The following is a 21,261-nucleotide window of genomic DNA, read 5'->3' as shown; positions in this document are numbered from 1 at the left end:
AGAAAACATTTATCTAGAGGAATTTGAAACACATTTTAAAGGAATATATTTTAGTTTAGAATATTTTTTAGTTTAGGAGTTAATTCTAGTTGAGGGATTTGGTTCGAGCAAAGAATTAAATTTATAAAAATTCGAGTGTTAAAATAGGAAATGTTTATCACGCAAATAATGATATGATTCTCCTAAACAAATGCCACAAAATTGACACTATGTTTTTTTGAAATTGTTAACAACATATGTTTTTTTTAACTTAATAAAAATTAATATTTACTAAAAATAAGAAAAAAGTTTAGAATAATTAATCAATCAGATTTATGAACGGGAATTAGTTTCGGTGTACTTGTAATACTGAAAAGTTATGTGCGAGTCAAATTTTTGAAGTTTTTTTAAAAATGAATTGTAAGGTTTGACACGTGCTTTCAATGATAAAATTTAAAAGAAATTCATAAATATTTTTCATTATAAAATACTCACGGTGTAAAATAACGACTGATAGAAAGAATGAAAAAGTAAAAAGAAATGAAAGCAAGTTGGTGCAACAGTCAGGTAATTTTAAAAACACTCGAATTCACAAACTGAAAAATAACTCACGACTTTTCCCTTCCTGGAAGAATTTTGATTTTGATTTTAAATATTTTTAAGAGATAGCTGCGATATTTTTTATAACCGTCTTTGAACAGCCGATCCAATTTTATGGGTTTACGACTACTGATGTTCAACTCCGTAGCCTTGTAATTTTGAATCCAATCCAGAAGACAAGGGAACTCTTGGATCAAATATTGGGAGAAATTTGCCCTCGTGGAGGACTTTTTGATGGAGCTAACCCGCATTTGCGTTACATGGAGCGGAAGACCACGAGAACCTCCCACGGATAGTCTGACGGCAAGGGGACTCTAACCCATGATCTGTCTACCACTGAGGATATTTCACGTTATCACTGTGATCGGTGGAAGCCGGATGGGGAATTTGTATCAACTGGGATTCGAACCTGGTTCGCATCATTGGAAGGCGAACGCTCTATCCCCTGAGCCATCGCGACTCAGCCACGATATTTTGAAAATTGTCTGTGTACTGAATTTTTGTAATAATTTAAAATCTTTCCGACAGCCATTAAATCTCACAAACCATCATAAGTAAGAGGCCGGAATATTTCAGCGAAGTAGGAAGCAAAAATATTAAAACTATTATTATTTCCATCTCCGCCATGAGATAAATCCATCTCTTTCTGCTCTGATTATGTTTAAAATTACTGCAGTCATTTTAAAAAGAATCAAAAATAAATACTTATTATAATAATAAAAATAATAACCTAGTAACTAAGTTTTCCTTTCCATAAAATTACTAAATTATTCTAAATAAACACTTCACGTATAACTAACTATTGAACGCTACTTAAACTATCCCTTAAGTAACAAATATATAGATTAAAAGTCATGTTAAAGAAATCCAAATCATGGAAAATTTCATTTAACCATAAAATTAGCAAGAAGAATAATTTTTGATGCCATAGAAAACACATAATAGGGTGATTTCGAAACGCTTCTGTACGATTCTGTACGTTAGATTTTAAGTAATTGTGCATGCGCATTTCTAATACACATGCGTTAGTTCTGGTGAATTGCGCATGAGCCCGTGAAAAAATATCAAACTTACGTGAGGGAAAGTAAGAGATTTTTCTAAAATCCGTTAAGTTGAAAACGACTAACGTAGTGGAATATCATTTTAATTTTCTACCACAAAATCAAAACAATCATTTACAAAAGGACAATCTCTACCGACTCAAGATGCTTTTCTCTAAGTAAAACTGCTGTCCTGTGAGCAGAGAATGAAGCTTATTATTTAAATCCGTGTCCGAAAATTGAAGAAATTGAAGGATTGAAGAAATGCGATCCACAAATAACCATAACTTCCAGTAGTTTACTTTAAACTGCATAGGTTATTTAGTAGTAATATAGCACGATTAATTTCTAAATTTCATCTATACATTTCTTTAAATTCCATTCCATGTCCATGTTTTGAGCTATAAACCGCGTACTTGTAGCTTTGATTTTATAGCTTTAATTACGCCAACATAACGTAAAGATGCGTAGTATTTAAAATTAACCCGCACATGTGCAGTTGCTTCAAATCTTACGCACGCAAGCTAACATAAAAGTGCTTAAGCTCCATATTTTACAAATAACTCCTTGTTTCTTAAGTTAAGTAAGTCTAATATTTAATGTGTTTTTAATTTGAAATTTTAACATTTTACATTTAATAATAATAATAAAAATTTTGTGCTAAATTCATATGCAAAAATATTACTCTGTTATTATGTAACTTTAGAGCTGGTCTTCAGAAAAGAACTCGTTTGGAATTATAAATCGACTATGTCAACCGTCATCTAACAAAAAGTACCTCAAGATGGAATCAATGTCTTATATACTAGTGATTTTTTATTTTATATCTATAGTGGTAGTTACGTCACATTACTCCCCTTCCAGAATTTTATCTGTGATTGAATTCGATGAATGAATATCACTAGTTGATTCATGCTGTTTATTTATTTATTTATATCAATTTAGCTCATTATATTTTTTCTTCATTTTTTTTATATCATTTCTCTCATTATTATTATTTTTTCTTTCTTTTATAGCATTTCGCTCATTATTTTCTTCCCCTTCATTTTTTGGTTTATTGATCGGAAGACTTTATTTACTTCACCGGATTTTTTTTTTCTTCGAGCAGTACATATTTTTACGCAAATCAACTATTTGATGTGGATCAGAAATCAATATTGGCAAGTTCTTATCACGTTCACAGGTCACCAATGTTTGATATTATAAATTGACTATGTCAACCGTCATTTATTAAAAGGTGCCTCAAGATAGAATCAAGTTAACATGTCTTATACCCTAGTGAATTGGTATTTAATATTTATAGTGGTAGTTACGCCCCAAACTGTTGTTACTGTTGGATTTTTAGAAACTATTAACTTAAAATATAAAGTTAATGATGAGCCATAAAAGTCTGAGAAAATAGAACCAGTCAGCACAGCTTAGTTTAAATGAAACAAAACATAGAATGTTCGTTAGATTAAGTTTCACTTTCATGCTTAATTTAAGATAACAAACTTGATAATTTTCGACAGAATGAAATTTACTGGATTTATAGTTATATAAAATTTTCAATTGCACTGATATTAGTATGGTCTGGAAGATTTTATAGCTGAAGCTGTTCAATCAAGGCTTAAATATTTTTGAATTTTATGATTGTTATGTAAGTACACGAACGATTTCAGTATAATAAAATGTGTTTTGTTTCCAACACCTTTTAAGAATCAAACGTTATCTCAAACGTTATTTGGATATATTCGAAGTGAAAACGATCTATTTTCGTAAATATTTGGGCAAAAAAAGCTGGAATACCTACCACAGAAATATTTTAGCAAACTATTTTGTTTAAACTACAAAAATGGAGATGAAATTGTTAAAGATGTTGATAAGGGTACTTAAGATTTTGCAAAAGTTTTAGGAGAACCAACCCCTCAAAATATCCTTGAAGCATTCGATATAGCTGCCAAGAAAGTGGTCTCACATCTTACCCCTGAATCAAATTTTCGTTTTTTCTCCAATGGTGTCGCACAGACATTGAAAGAAAGTGAAACGGAAGAAAACGTTGATAAGTTGGCGAAATTATACGCAAATATACTGAAAATGCCTGCCGAGTCCATTCAAAGTGAATACTTCTTAGAAACAGAACCTGCTATTGCGTGTTCCAATGCCAAGTTTTTTTAAATCTCTTGGCATGGAGACGGAAAAGACCCTTGTAAGGTTCGAGAATAGTTTGTTGGATGAAACAAAAAAGGTAAGGGAAAGTAACTGAAACTCTTTCGAAAATATTATTAGTGCATCTTTTTTATTAACTATAAGTTTCTCGATTGATAGAAGTTTTGAATCTGAATGATGTATCTGATTTCTCTTCAACTCACAGAAAACTATTATCAGGTGATTTTTGTAATAGTACAAAGATAAAAGCCACGTAGAATAGGTATGCAATGGTATCTAACACCGTTTAATTGTTATGAAATTTTGATGGGTGGGGGAAAAATCCCCAAAGTAATATTTTTATTGATATTTTTATTTATTTAATAAAAAAGAAATTATTTATCTTTCAAATGATGTCTGTCATGAAATTTTTTTTCTCCATTAGAATGTGAGATGAGGCTATGCTTATATTTTTATTCCAAATAATGAATTTCCAGTGAGCCTGAAAGTTTGGATGCTTTTCTACTTATGTTATTATGTTATTACTGTTATTACTAAAATGTTTTGCAAAGTGGACACTCCGCTTTATTGGTGGACATTCTGCAGGGAAAAAAAACTGATAAAGAAAATGTGGATGAATGTTTGCGTTTTTAGCAAATTACAGATATCCATAACAAATTTTCTGCAAATGATGCGCTAATTCAATCTCACATTATTTGGAATATGATATTTTATTCCTTAACGAATAATCATTAGCGAGAATAACACATATAAAATAAATCTCACATATTTGTATTTTATACCAGGGGTTGTAAGGGAGAATTCTTCTGCAATAAACAAGTCAATAAAAATATTTCTTTGAAATCTTTTGAAATTTTGTTATTATATATTTTTGCAACAATTTCTTCTCTAAGTTATTGGAAATATACCTAATAACATATATATATATATATATATATATATATATATATATATATATATATATATATATATATATATATATATATATATATATATATATATATATATATATATATATATATATATATATATATATATATATATATATATATATATATATATATATATATATATATATATATATATATATATATATATATATATATATATATATATATATATATATATATATATATATATATATATATATATATATATATATATATACACTACCGGTCAAAAGTTTGCGAACATTTTGAAATCTACAAGAAAAAGGTCTAAGTTTAAATGTTCATAGAACTGCGAAAAATCATTCAAATTGCATGAAAATTTGGTATGTTCTAAAGTGAACCCTCTACAGTTAGTTTCATATGATCAAATTACAATACTTTGTTTTTTGCGAACTGAATCCAGCTTTTCATCATGGGTTGTTTTTATGGTGAAAAAAGTTGTTAAGTTTGAACACTTGCCAAACTTGCAAAAGAAAATTTTTGTACTTTATGCTAATAGAAAATGGTTAGTTGAACCATTCTTTGTAAGCCCTCAAAATGTCAGATCGATTTGATTTTCTTTGACGAAGTTATAGAATTTTGAAAAACATGTATACTTTTCTCAATCTTTGAGCATTCTACATATGCGTTCTTTTGGTCTATAAATCTTCTACCAAAGAACTTTTTAATTTTAATGCTTTCTATATTTTCAAATAATTAATATTGATTTTAAAACAAATATTCTTATTCATTATTGTAATTATTGTTATTATAAAGAATTTATTATGAATATAATTAAAACAATATCTCATGGATGCCACATTTCATTCGAAAATTTGTTTGTTCTTACAAACTATGCTCTGATATTTCGAATCGAAATCAGTTATGGAACATTTTACACAGGAATGGAACTCTATATCACTTGATTGTTAGAACGAAAGCCACGCATATGTAAGGCTATAATAAAAGCAAAAGGTGGATTTTTCGAGGAATCTAAGATTTAAATGTTAATTTATTTAATTACAAAATACGAATAAGACTATGTTAAATATTTGACCTGTTGTAAATAAAATAGTTTAGTAAAAATGCAAATTTTTCATACTATTGCTATTATTTTTTTTAGAATTATTTATGTAATTATTGTTATAACTTTTTATTTTAATTTAATACAAAGTAAAAATATCACAACAAAACTAAAACATAAAAGCAATAAATATAAACAATAAATATAAACAATAATAATTACAATAATGAATAAGAGTATTTGTTTTATAATAAATATTAATTATTTGAAAGATATAGAAAACATTAAAATTAAAAAGCTCTTTGGTAGAAGATGTATAGACCAAAAGACAGCATAAGTGGAATGCTCAAAAATCGAGAAAAGTACACATGTTTTTCAAAATTCTATAACTTCGTCAAAAAAAATCGAATCGATCTGAAATTTTGAAGGCTTACATATAACGGTTCAAATAACTATTGTCTGTTAACAAAAAGTACGGAAATTGTTTTTTGCAAGTTTGGCAAGTGTTCAAACTTTAAAAAAATTTTCACCATAAAAACAATCCGTGATGAAAAGCTGGATTCAGTTCGCAAAAAGCAAAGTATTGCAATTTGATCATATGTAACTAACTGTAGAGGGTTCACTTTAGAACATATAAAATTTTCATGGAATTTGAATGATTTTTCGCAGTTCTATGAACATTTGCATTTAAACCTTTTCTTTGTAGATTTCAAAATTTTCGCAAACTTTTGACCGGTAGTGTATATATATATATATATATATATATATATATATATATATATATATATATATATATATATTCTTAGATTCATTGATGATCTATTAGTTATTAATTTTAATGATTTCGATATTCTAGCAAAACATATTTATCCAAATGAATTAATTTTTAATAAAACAAATAATAGTAATTCTTCAGCAAATTTTTTAGATTTGACTCTTAATATTAATGCGGATAAAAATATTACATTTAAACTTTTTGACAAAAGGAATGATTTTAAATTTCCAGTTAAAAAATGCATAGATTTCAACTCTAACTTAGCCAATAAGGTTTTTTCTAATATTATTGCCAATCAAATTCATAGATTTTACAGGAATAATTCTAACTATAACGAGTTTTTATTAGATACTGATATATATAAAAACGATTTAATTAATAGCCATTTTCCTAGTTCATTTCTTAATTTCTATTTTAAAAAAATCTTAAAAAACTTGGTACATTAATTTTTAATTTTTATTTAATTTTTCTGTTTTAAGAATAAGCTCTGATTTTTTCAAGGTAGGAACTAACTATGATAAACTATTCCTAAAGCCACTGGACGGAATAGTTTGGATGTATGACCTTTTATACTGGATTAGTTAAATATTTTTTAGTTACTTTTTAATATTTTTAGCCTCTTAAAATTAATTTAATTTTAATTGTCCAGTATAATAAACAGTTTATTTATTTATTTATTTATTTATTTAATTATTTATTATTTTTGTATAAGTGGAATGGGCTCTGGTTCGTAAAGAACCACCCTAAATGAATGCAGGTGATACGTGTATACTTTAAAATTATGTAAGGTTGTATGAATGAAGAATGAAACCTATAAACGGTTTTCTATTCCTGTATGCAGGCTCTGATTTTTAAATAAGTCACCCTATGAAAGATGGATATGTGTATTCTGTAAAATTATGTTAGAATTTATGAATGAAGGATAAGTCTATAAACGGCTTTCTATCCTGACAGACTGACTTTTAAATTAATTTCTCTATAAATGATTTTTCTTTTTTTTTTAAGACTGCTAATTTATTCAATCCGTTAAACATTTTTATTATTATTTCAATTTTATTACCTTTTTACTAATTGTTTCTCATAGATGGCAGCACTAATATTTTACCTAAACATTTTTTCTTCTTCTTCGATCAAATGTTTTTTTAATTTTATTATATTCGATTCAAGCTATAAGCAATATTTTACATCTTCGCGATTTTTGTTAACTGTTTTATTATTGTACTTTTAAACCTAAACCGCGTTTTAATTCACGCCGGTAAGTTTGATTTCCTTTTACATTTTTCTTTTATTTCATGATTTTTTAGAACATAAGGTTTTTTGCGATATCGACACATATAAAGAATAATTTTTATCTTAGGATAATTATTCTTTATTCAGAAATATCGCATTTATAGCAATAGATGTGTCTTGACAACGACTACTTGCTTTTACCATTCTTGTTTCTCTACCATTTAGTTTTTTTATTCATGTTTTTCATGTTAATTTGTGTATATATATATATATATATATATATATATATATATATATATATATATATATATATATATATATATATATATATATATTTGCCCGAAAGCTGGATGTGTGCAAGCTAATAATATTATACTGGAAAATTCAAAGTTTATAATTAATGAGGTTGAGTTTAATTATAAAATTTTTATATTGATAGTTTGAGAGATATCATTAACATTTATGGAAAAAAATTTTATTAAAATTTTTTATTTCAATATTGATGGTTTTAGAGATATTATTAACATTTAATGAAAAAATTCTTTTATTTCAAAAATCATTTCTTTTATAGTATGAATATATTTTCTTCTTTTTTAATACTTAAATTTTAAAAAAAAATTAAAAGTAATATTACGGTCATGATAACGAAGTAAGATTAGTTACTCGAGGTAAATATTATTTAACAAAATTGTATAATTTTGAAAATTATCGATAATTTAATCACCAATAAATCTGAAAACAAAATTATTATTAAGAGTATAATTTTTTTCGTAATAGTTTAAAAATAAGTTAGCTAAGAGTGATTAAAATTAGATCCTTGTGGTATTCAATCAATTTAAACAATATATTTTCACTTGTAAACATAATTATTTAAAGGACAACTATTTATTAGAATTTCCCAATTATCCAAATTGCAATCAAGTATATTTTTATAAACATAGTAATAACTCAAAAGAACATGTTTTAATTCGGAAAGAGGAATGCTATTGAAGAGATTGTGGAAATGAAAAGTCGTAATGGGATTTTTACTTTATTTTATTAATAAGTTCTAAAATAGGTTTATTTTTAGTGATGATCCAAAAACAATCTCCTTTAATAGTATTTTTAATATTTTTAAGTAGTTATAGAAAGTGGCGCTGTGTTTAGTTTGGTAAGAATTGGACCGACGACTAATTAGTAAGTATTAGATCCACACTAAGTTCAGTAGGAATTTTATGAAAATTTGGACTGATAATTAAGTATGAAATTGCATATTATTAATTTTAAATTTTGAACGTCTTATATAAAGCAAAAATTTTTAAATGCTAATATTATTTTTTAAATAACTAAACTTAAAGGTTTTATTACTTTTTAACTCCTCATTTAAAAGTTTAACATAAAATTTTCTACTGAAAATTACGTAATTATTGTTTACTTTGTCAATTTTTTGTAGTTGCTTAATTGACAGATCCATTTTAGAAAAATTTGTGGAATTGTTACTGCTATTTAAACTTTCATTATTGTTAAAAATAAAGTTTTTAAAGTTATAATAAACAGCCCGTTTCCATTCTGTTTATGTGGCAAAAGGAAGGAGAATCTATTTGGTATCTTTAAACAACATTTATTGAGATCATTAAGAAAATAAAATATTTTAGAATTTTATTAATTGATATATGGTAAATGTGTCTTTATCGTTTTGCGCCTTTATCATTAAATTTCTTAGATCCATGTTATCTATAATATTTAAATGATCAGTAATAATTTATTTATGATGTTTTTCAACAAATTCAAAGTATTTCTCTTCTTCACAGTCACATTCATAATCGGATATATTAATTTTCCCTAAATGTTTGCTAATATCATCATAATTAAAAATAGTTCTATTAAAAGTTTTACTATATTTATAACTTCTAATTATGTTAAAATCTTTAAGTAAAAATAATTTTATTTTTAAATTTTCAAAAATTCTTTGAAATTTAAATTTATCAATAAGATTTTAACATATTAATAGCATTATTGATTTTACAATCAGATTTACAACTATCGTTATTTTGAACTATATGTTTTTTGTAAATATTGGGCAAGTTTTGCATGTTTTATCGCCACATACTTTATAAGACGGAAAAAATTTTGAAATTGATTGTAATTCAAGAAATCTTTTGTTTTTAGAGTGACAGGTTGTCGATCTGAAGGTCATCTCAGAATTTAGGTCCTGGTACCGGGTACTCGTACTGGGTGTAGTATAATTCTTTGTAAAAAATGTGCTTAATATTTTAATTAGACTACATTTGTATTTAATATGACAAGTCTAATTCAGAGGGGACCTTAGGATCAAAAGAATTGTTTAAAGCGCGTTCTGCAATGCCTAATTACGTTTTATTTGATATGCCAAGTTATCTGAATGATCAACCTGATCGTTGTATCATATGCGGACTACGTGACTCTATTAGTATTCTTAAGGTCAACTGAAGCCACGTGTTTATTTTGTTTATAGTACTATAAAAATAAATAATTTAAAGTCTATGGTGATAGGAATGAAAAAATAAGTTTGTATAGAAAATCATAATTAATGGGGAAATGATAAAAATTCATTGAGATAAATTTTTAAAAAATGTTATTATTATAACTGACACCAAAGATGCCTAATTTTAGTTACCTACTGCAGTAAAATAATAAGCTATGTATTAAAAGACATAGTTAATGAATAAATAGTACTAATTCGTATTAGATCACATAAAAAAATTAATAAAGTATTATTGATGTTAATTGGTTTTGATTAGAGGTACTAATTAAAATAAAATAAACTAAAAAGCAAAATTAATAAAAAATTGGCCAAAATTTTGAAAGCGAGGATTTCTGGCGTTATGTAATATGAGCCCAATATACTTTTATATATGTGGGTAAGAAGTATTTTATGATTAAATTTGCTGCCAATTACAGCTCAATTAATATGGTATATTTTATGATTTATACTGAGGATATAGGTTTTTACTGCACCTCGAAGATATGAGCACGGGAGAAAACAACTTGATTGTGGTAATTTTTAAATTTTGTGAGTTATCTAGTACCAGATGAATAACAACATAATGCCAGATGATACCGAATGCAATCTAATAACGTTAAGTCGCGAAAAAGGCAAAAAAATATAACAACTAAAAAAACACATTATTATTAGTGTCGGTAATTGCTTACAGTTTTGTTCATAATTTTGCAGTGTTGTACAGTATAGGTTTATTGATTCTTTGTTTTCACGCCTTACGAAAACAGGAATTCAGCTAGTTACATAATAAACTAAAGTATAACAGAAAGTATTTCGTTTAACCAAATATTTTCGATAACCAAATTGGAAAAATAAATCACATAATTTTGATGATCGTGTCTCTAATACAACTTTTTTATTATATTAGGTATAAATATATTTTAAGAATTTCGGTGCCAGTTGTTTTACACACCAGTAAACTGAGAAGAACCACACCAGTCTCTCCTGACTTCCTAGATATACAGCCGTGTTCAGTCTTTGCTGTGAGATTTAAAACTCTTGATGAATTAATCGATGCAAACCATGAGGCTATAAAAATGTTAGTTGGACACTCCCACAATGATAATTGGACACCCTAGTGATGAATCAGAAGTTAAGAAACTTGAAGACGAGGTTAGGCGGTTGCGGCATGTTGCATCATCCTCTGCACATTACCACTATATGGCCAATGTAAATATCTGAGGCTTTGAAAGAAGCGACTACCCTGAATGAAAACAACCTCGATGAGTTGGCAACAATGCACGCAGCTAGAGTGGAAGAAGCTGCCAGGGAAAAGAATAATGGAGAAATCTTTTCAACACTTCCAGCTTTGGTTTCAACAAATGCACATTTCTTCAAATCTCTTGGATTGACGTCAGAGGAATTTTCAAATATGTACGGTCAAAAACAACTTGATGAACTCAATAAGTACTCAGACGAGGAGCCGAAACCTGGAGAATCCTAATGCAGTAAGGGAATACGAGTTATCAACCAAATGCACAGCTGCTTTATAGTGCATTTTACCGTATAAAATATATTTCGCTCTCTCTCTCTCTCTTCGTTAGTGATGCATCTCGTTTTTAGTCTGAGATGAACAGAATCATTTTCTACCCTTTATTCACTGGAAAAAGGTAAAGTACCGAAAATTTGTATTCAAGAAATGGGATTAATATTTTTTTGTAATAATAATATTTTAAATGTTTTTAAGAAATTTTTCTTAGGATGGATCTCACAGGTTACGACAAAATTATTTATTTAAAATCAATTTTCCTCTGTTTAGATTTAAAATTGACAATGAAAAAATACTAATTTATAAAAATTTTAGAATTGCTTATATTTCAAATTTCTTAATGCAGTAAAATTTACAATAAAGTTATTATATCAGCATAATTTTTCTTTTATAATTTCTTTTTAAATTCAAACGTTTCTCTAGATTTACTTTCGCAAATTAAAAATGATAAATGTTTTCAGATTTAAAAATGAAGCAAGACAATTGTTGCTGATCTACAAAAACTTTTTGCTTGCAATTCCATCAGCAATGCGTTAAAAATTATAAATATTTTAAAAAGATATATACTTTTTTATTTGATTATTTTATTGATATTTTCTATTGACTTTTTTATTGACATTTCAACTGCATGTTTAATTTCTTTCTACTTATGGCATATGAGATGATACGGAATAGATAATTTTACTTATTAATATTTTAAGAGAATATATTCTATTAAGTTTATTCTAGACAATACTGTTGTAGCTTAAACGTAAATCAACGAAGACAGATTGATACTCAATAGGCAAAATAATTTTCTTCGTTCTCTAAGAAAACTCCAGTTTCTTAAACTGATTTTAAGTGACAATTTTCTTAATAATCTCAAAGAACTCTAAAAACTGTCAGTAGTATATAGGGGGGGGGCTACAGGACACTTTTGCCCTTCCCTATATACTACTATTAATTTCCTATTTTTTATATTAAAAAAAAATTAAAATAGGCCTATATTTTACATTTTTTATGAAATATTAAACAAAATCAGCATATTTAAAAATTCTTATTTTTATATTAATAATTTTTATTTTATTAAAACCTTATTGAAAATATCGTTTTTTATTTTACATGCAATTCATAATCGTAATATTTATTTTTACCTTTAAAATCAAAAATATATTTTCCACTATTAATTTTTCTTATAGCTTTATCAGATAATTCACCATGACATTTCGAGAGATAAAAATCTTTCTCATCATTGTCTACTTCTAATCTAGCTATAATAGAGTCACCGTATTTTGTATTTATTTTTCTCAGTGATATTAAATTATATTTACCTATCTCGAGTTCATTTAATTTGTATGTTTCAGGAAATCGTTTGAGGTCATTAAATTCTTCCATTTATTTAGAAACATTTTTTGTAATATAATTTCTATAATACATACACTTGTATAACGAACATTTTACTACCTATAAATGGAAAGTATTGAAAAAGAAAGAAATAAAAAGTTGTTAGAGCAATTAAAAAATGATCTAAGATTAGTTAAACTACAATCAGAAATTAGGAAAAATAATGAAATAAAATTAGAAGAAGATATAGGAATACAAAAATCATTGGCCGATTTCCACGAACCTGTACTTCATCAAATGGAAAAACTAGAAACTTCTAGACAACAAAACTTGCTAGGTATAAAAGATGCTGTTGATAATTTATCTTTCACTATGAATGAGACCTATAGATCTTTACCTCAGATAGAGAATCAGTCAGAGGAAGATTATACTGAAGATGTAGGAAGTATGTTTTTAAAAATAGATATAGACAAAAATTTAGATAAAGAATTATTAGAAGAATTAGAATTTGAATTACCTTCAATAATGTGGAATAAAACTGATGAAGATATTGAAGAAGTTATTAAAAGGGCAAAAGCAAAAAGAGATCAATTTAAAAGAGAAAAAGGAAATGAAACCAAAAATAGAAATTTAACAAACAACAAAGATGAGTATCAGAAAAGGATTGATAATGCTGATTATAAAATGAATATGATGAAAAGATATTTAGAAGCTTTATCAGCTATTAAACAAGGTAGACATTACACAGGAAAAGGTTTAGAAGATAAACTGAATATCTTAGTTGATCTGACAGATAAAATTTGTAAAGGTTCTAAAAGTAAAAAATTGTATAATAAAACTGTAGATTTGCTGGATTTACTTTTAAGAGAGGGAACTATGACAAACGATCAGGTAAAGGAATACTATGGAAAATTTCTTAGTAAATAAATGTATATTGTGAAAAAGGTATACTTGAGCGACAGTCAGATTTCTAAATTGAAATCAGCTTATAAAAATGGTGAAGAACTTAGTTTACAAATAGATAAAAGTAAAACACCCAATTTTGATTTACATTTAACAGCTACACAAATTAACCAAATTGATAAAGGTAAAAGAATTAAAATATCAAAGACTCAACTGAAAAAGAATGGAGGGTTTTTACCATTTTTAGTACCTTTACTTTCTACTTTAGCATTAGGAGCTGCTAGCGGAGCAGCTGGTTGGGGTACTAAAAAAGTATTGGACAAAATTTCTGGATCAGGTAAAAAAAAAAAACCTTGTGGAAAGGGAGTCTATCAGCCATGGGAATATCCAACAAAATGATTGAAAACAATATGAAAAATGAAAAAGGATTTAGAGGTATATTTACTATAGATATGTTACCTAAAAAGATAAGAAAATTTGAAAACGGAATTATAAATTTAGATGTATCTACAGGTCCTGGAACTCATTGGGTTTGTTATTATAATGATCCAAAATATAATTTTGTTGAATATTTTGATCCTTTTGGAGAATATAAATATAACAATAGAATAATAAAAAATGATTTTCTTCCTCAAAACATACTAAGTTATTTAAATACTTCTGGAAAAGAAATTAGATATAACGATAGTTTTTTACAAAGTCCGAGTTCTGTAAGATGTGGTTTCTATTGTATGAAATATATAACTGAAAGAAATAAAAATAAATCTCCTATTGAAGTTTTATATTCATTTACTCAAGAACCTAGTAAATTAAATGAAAAAATTGTTCTTTATAAATGAAGTATATTATATTAGATTCGAAAAACGTAGATAAATCTGAAGATTTCACCATTGAGTATTCGAGACCTTTTCATTTTACAGAGATAGCTCTTCAGTCTTTTTCAATGTATATTTCATGGAATAATATTACGGAGAAAAACAATAAATTTTCATATTTTGATGGAGTCAAATGGACAGATTTCATTATTCCTCATGGTCATTACAATATAAGAGGTTTGAATCGTTATATGGTAAAATATTTTGGAAATGATTCACCTATATTATTTGGAATAATAGAAGAAAGACAAAGGTTTAGTATTAAACTCGAGAAGAATTATAAAATTGATTTATCTAAAAGTGAATTGTACAAAATTTTAGGCTTTGAACCTAAAATATATGAAGAGGAAGAGCAAGAAGGTAAATTTATTGCGGATATAGCTAATGGTAATGATAATATTTATATTCACTGTGATATAGTGGATGGTGCTTATATAAATCAGTTTCAATCTCAAGTTATTTATTCTTTTACATCATCAAATCCTCCTGGAAGTTTATATGCTAAAGAATTTGATAAACTAATATTTTTTCCGGTTAAATCTGATTCTATTAATCGAATTAGAATGAGAATTACAAATCATAGAGGTGAACTAATTGATTTGAATAAACAAGAAGTACAGTACAAATTTATTGCTAAATAAATGAATAAACAAAGATTGTACTGAAAGAGTAAAAAAATACAAGGAAGAGGCTTCTTTTCAGACCTTATAAGTCCTATTGTAGAAGATAAATCTAAGGAATTTGTGAGAGAAAATTTGAATGAAATATTTTCTAAAAATAAAAAACATGGTACTGGATTGAAATTTTTTATTCCTAAATAAATGGATAAAATTTACGATTTGAAAGACACTAGTTATTATTATAATAACGACGTTGAAAGTTTTGAATATAGAGAATTAAAAAGTGAAAATAGAAATAATATTCATGAAAATGCTACATATAATTTCTTTATCAATGATACAAATGCTAATATTTTATATTCTGCGGGATATCTGCAACAAGAATTAAAAATTGTAAAAGGAGATGGAGGTGTAATAAGTAATGAAAATGTTACTCTAGTGAATGGAGGAGGTCTCATAAATTCAAACAGGTTGATTATAGGAAATACTGAAGTTGAATCCACTATAAATTATAAAGCCATTATGAATCAAGTATTAGGGATGATACACTTCACCCCTGATTATTCAACATCGGAAGCTACTAACATGTTCTTTTATGTAGATACAACTGATTCGGTAGATAGAAACAATTTCAAATATAATGGAAATCTGATAGATACTACCAAAATAACTGATTTTTTTAAAAACCTTAAACTAAATGAAAGTTTTAATGAAGGATTTTCAAAAAGATGTAAATTTACTAAAAATAGTCAAACAGTAAAAATATGGATTCCTCTAAAGTATATATTTGATTTCTTTAACGAATATAAAAAAGTAATGACAGGTTTCCAAGTTAAAATAGAAATTCAGAGAAATGATAGTAAAAATATGTTGTATACAGATATTCAAAATCCAGATTTTAAGGTTCTTGTTGAAGATTTATCACTTTGGTTACCTTATGTTAGATTTAAAAATTCCGCATCTGTAAAATTCAATGAATTAAAATTATCAAATACTCCTATAGAAATAAATTGGGATCATTATAACATTATCAAATCAAATGTATTTTATAAAAATTCCAGTGGGTCTTATTCTATTCCTGCTACATCTGATGAAGTTTTGAGTTTATATGTCATTCCTCAATATGAAGATAGAAATGAAAACATGAATCAAAATAATATGATGTTTGATCACTTGGATATGATAGAATGTTGGTTAATGATTAATAACATTAAAGTTCCCACTGTAAGTTATATGATGGACTTTAATAAAAATGATTATAATCGATTATATTATGCTCTTTTAGAATCAGGAATGAATAATATAAATTCTGAAACAGGTTGTATGATAAACTATTCAAATTTCAGTAAGTATCCTATAATTTGTTTCAACATGGCAAACCATGAAAATTATACAAACTTAAGTAATTTAATGATTGAATTCAATTGGAGGTTGAGAAATAATACTACTAAAAATTATGTTTTTTACTTTATTTTGAAAGAAAGAAACAAATGCTCCTTGAATATGTCAACTCAGGATATAAAAATGATTAAAACTCTGAAAACATAAAGGATTTTTTCTATTTTAATAAATGGCTGCTTATTATCCACTTTAAGACAATGAAATAAAAGAAGGACCTTTAGGACCACCAGGTGTAGGATTTAAATTAACGAATGATGGTAATTATGATATGGAAAGTAAACTATTAAAAATTTTTTACATCCTCAGGAAGATAATGATTCTTCAACTAAAAAATATGTAGATGATTTAAAAAATAAGTGTTTGATTCGTAATAACGGTTATTTTAATGCTAAAAATAAATGTATTAGAAATATAGCTACTCCTCTAGAGGACAATGATGCTTCAACTAAAAAATATGTCGATGAATTAAAAGACAAAAGTTTAATACATGATGAAAATAATTTTGATGCTAAAAATAAAATCATATCAAATGTAAAAGAACCTGAAAAAGAAGGCGATGTGGTTACCAAAAAACATCTTGATTATTATTGTATACTGTGGGATAAAATTAATAGAAGTTATTATGCTCACAACGAAAGAATATCGAGTGTAAAATGGCCCATAAATGATACTGACGTTGCTAATAAATATTACGTTGATAATAAAACTTTTTGCGCTACCACAGATAGACTTGTTCAGTTTACAGGTGTGGGTTACAAGACTTTTGAATTCAACGAAACTACTTCAAAACTTTTAGATTCAAACTTAAAATTATCACAAAACATGTATATGAAAATTACAATTTTTTTAGCCTGTGACAAAATGAATGAAAAGCCTAAAATACGTTTAGAAAAAGTGAAAGAAGTACTTCTTGATAAAGAGATAAATGTTAATGAAGATGCAATAACTATGTTTGCGTATGGAAAGTTAAATGAAGTTTTAACATTATCAGTGCTAACAGGAGGAGGTTGTAAATTAAAGCCTTATTTACATATTGAAAAGATAAATTTTTCTTCTTAATAAATGGCCAATGAAATTAATTGGAACGACTTTTCTAGAAAGAAACTTTCAGAAGATGTAATTATAAGTTTAGCAGATTATTTAAAATGGGAATATGTGTTTCAATTTTCTGAATTATCTGAAGTTTTAATCGAACGATATGTGCAGCCAAATGATTGGTATATTATTTCTCAATATCAAAAACTCAATGAACCTTTTATTGAAAAACATGCCATGTAGATTGGGAAAAAATATGTAGATACCAAACCTTATCTATCCGTTTTATTGAGAGACATTTAGATAAAGTGACTTGGTATGAAATATCAAGATTCCAAAAATTGGATTTAAGATTTATAGAAAATTATTCTGACCGTTTAAATATGAATGTTGTATCTAGATATCAAAAATTATCAATGAACCTTATAAGAAAATTTCAAGATTATGTAAATTGGGATTATATTATACAGTATCAAGATATTGATAAAGACTTTGTAATAGAATTTGTTTCTAAAATAGATTTCTGTCTTTTAATAAAAAATAAAAGTAATATATTACCAGAAGAATTTTATAATTCAAACAAAGAAAAGATAGTTTGTATACTTCTTGCTGAAATTTGTCATAATACACGAGTACCGCTATATGAACCATTAAAAGAATAAATTATTTAAAAAAAAATATTTTTATTTTAATAATAGTTTTTACTCGTAGTAGATTATTTTTTACTCGTAGTAGATTATTTTTTAATTAATAAATGTATTCTAAAATTGTAATTAAAGACTATAATGAACCAGATGAATTTAAAGATTCAAATCAACATCCTCTATTGCCTATACATCCCTTTAGATTAATCATAAATGGTTCTTCCAACAGTGGAAAATCGAACTTATTAATCAATTTAATTTATGACTATTTACACTTTGATAGACTTTACATATGTACAAAAGACATATTTGAATCTAAGTATGAAAAATTACAAGAAAAATACATTCAATTTACAGATGTAGAATTAGAAGATATTCAAAAATGTAAAGGCTTAAAGAATAAAAAAGAAGTTTTGAAAGAATATAAAAAATTTAAAAAAGATCAAGTTTTGTTTTCTTCCAAACTAGATGATTTTATTACCGTAGATGACTTGGATCCTTCCTATATGAATTTAGTTGTATTTGATGATTGTATATGTGAAAAAGATCAACAATCTATAGAAGAATTTTTTATACGAGGAAGAAAGAAAAATACATCCCTTATCTATATAAGTCAGTACTATTATAAAATACCTATAACCATCAGAAGTAACAGCAATTATTTTATATTTTTCGATATGAAACAAAAAGAAATTAAACAAATAATACGAGAAATAGATGGTCAATTAACAAAAGAAGAATTTAATAAAATGTATAAGAACTGTATCAAAAAACCATATGATTTTTTAGTTTTAGACTTAGTCAATCCTAATATGAGGTACCGAAATAAAGAATTTGTGTATATATAATTGGAAGAATATTTAGAGAAAAGAATTTTTATTCACAGAAAAAGTTATAATTACTATCAAAAGATTAGTATTGCACTATCTATGAGTAAGTTTTTATTTAGCGCATCTGGCTTATCTGGTTTTATTTTAATCCCTTTATCAGCTTTGAGTTTAGGAGCTGGTGTTATTGAAGTGGTTGACAGATCTTTAAATATATCCGAAAGAAAAGAAGAGTATAAATATACTTACAAATTTTATAAACAACTACTGAATTTGTTTAAAGCTAATACATTAACTGAAGAAGAAATTCATAAAAAAGAGGCTGATTTTATTCAAAGTTTGAAATATTTTCCTTTAGAGAAATACGTTAAAAAAACTCAATTGAATGGCTACAAATACATATAATTTTTTATTGCCTATAAATGACGTGTAAAAGTAATATATTCAAAGTTGGAAAATTAAGTAAAGACGGAAAGTTCAAATTTTGTTGTAAAGAATGTGGTCAAAAAGGATCTGGCTTTATCAATTCAACAATTAATAATTTACCCTTTGAAATGCATTTACCAGGACATCAATTTACAGGACCTGGAACACAATTATTACATGGAAAAAAAAGATTAAACGATGATTTAACATATAAAGAATGGAGTAAGCCCATTAACAGAGTAGATGAAATTGCATATAAACATGATGTTTGTTACCTTAAAAATAAAGATACTAAAACTAGAAATGATGTATGTGATAAAAATATGATAGAAGAGTTAAATACAATTCCAAATCCTACAATCAGGGAAAGGCTAGATAGAGCAGTTGTTAAACCTATTATCAAAGCCAAAAGAACATTTGGTATGGGAATGATTTATTGTTTAAAATGTAAAAATTTTACTAATACTAAAGATGTTTATGAAGAAACTTCTAAAAATGGAAGATTGACGAGGAAAGGTATATGTGAAGTTTGTGGATCTAAAAAAAGTACTTTTTTAAAGAAAACGGGGTCATAGAAACAGTATATTATGATCCCGAAAAAGGTTATTGTGGTATCAATGAATTAAAAAGAAAAACAGGTTTATCTCAAAAACAAATTACAGAATTTTTACATGAACAAGATGTTTATACTAGATATAAACCAATTATTCGTAAATTTAGAAGAAGGAGATGTTACGTTTCACATATTGATGATCAATGGCAAGCCGATTTATTATTTATAAAACCATATAGTAAATATAATAGTGGAGTTAATTATATTTTAACAGTTATTGATATGTTTAGTAAATATGCTTGGGCTATTCCAATAAAAAGAAAAACAGGCGAAGAAGTATCAAATGCTTTCAAGTTAATATTTAAAGAACGAATTCCAGAGAAACTACAAACGGATAAAGGTACGGAATTTATTAATAAAGATACTCAAAAATTATTCAAAGATAATAATATTCACTGGTTTACTACTGAAAATGTTGAAATAAAATGTTCTATTGTTGAAAGATTTAATCAAACAATTAATGGAAAAATAAGAAAATATATGGCAGCAAATAATACAAATAAATACTTAGAAGTACTAGATAAATTAGTTTATAATTATAATAATTCTTATCATCGATCTATTAAAATGACACCCTCACAAGCCAGTCGGACAGAAAATGAAAGTATCGTATACAATAATTTATTTTCTAAAAAAGAAATAAAGAAACCAAAGTTTAAAATAGGTGATAAAGTTAGAATTTCAAAATATAAAGAAACATTTACCAGAGGTTATCATCCTACATTTACAGAAGAAATTTTTATCATATCTGAAATATTGAAAACAGATCCTATAACTTATAGAGTGAAAGATTTAAATGGTGAAGAAATTAAAGGAACTTATTATGAAAAAGAATTAGTAAAATATAATAAGAAAAATGAAA

At 26.2% G+C, this 21,261-nt stretch overlaps 1 protein-coding gene across 2 annotated transcripts in view; it reads left to right on the top strand.

The window, feature by feature from the left end:
• Positions 1–3,075: 3,075 nt before the first annotated feature.
• LOC147814400 (eclosion hormone-like) overlaps positions 3,076–21,261 on the top strand; it is a 53,482-nt gene continuing 35,296 nt past the window's right edge. The window contains exon 1 of one of the 2 annotated variants that reach the window (XM_087155581.1): positions 3,076–3,846. In XM_087155581.1, the coding sequence (XP_087011707.1) occupies positions 3,760–3,846 (87 nt within the window). In that variant the 5' untranslated portion in view covers positions 3,076–3,759. The remainder of the gene's footprint in view (positions 3,847–21,261) is intronic. The other variant, XM_087155582.1, reaches the window with a different exon arrangement.

This window comes from Parasteatoda tepidariorum, chromosome 2, assembly GCF_982258835.1.
Source record: "Parasteatoda tepidariorum strain Cologne lab strain chromosome 2, Ptep-v5.0, whole genome shotgun sequence".
In the NCBI taxonomy this organism is placed as follows: Eukaryota; Metazoa; Arthropoda; class Arachnida; order Araneae; family Theridiidae; genus Parasteatoda; species Parasteatoda tepidariorum.
Note: the sequence above shows the minus strand (reverse complement) of the source record. Positions and strands in the feature narration are given on the sequence as shown.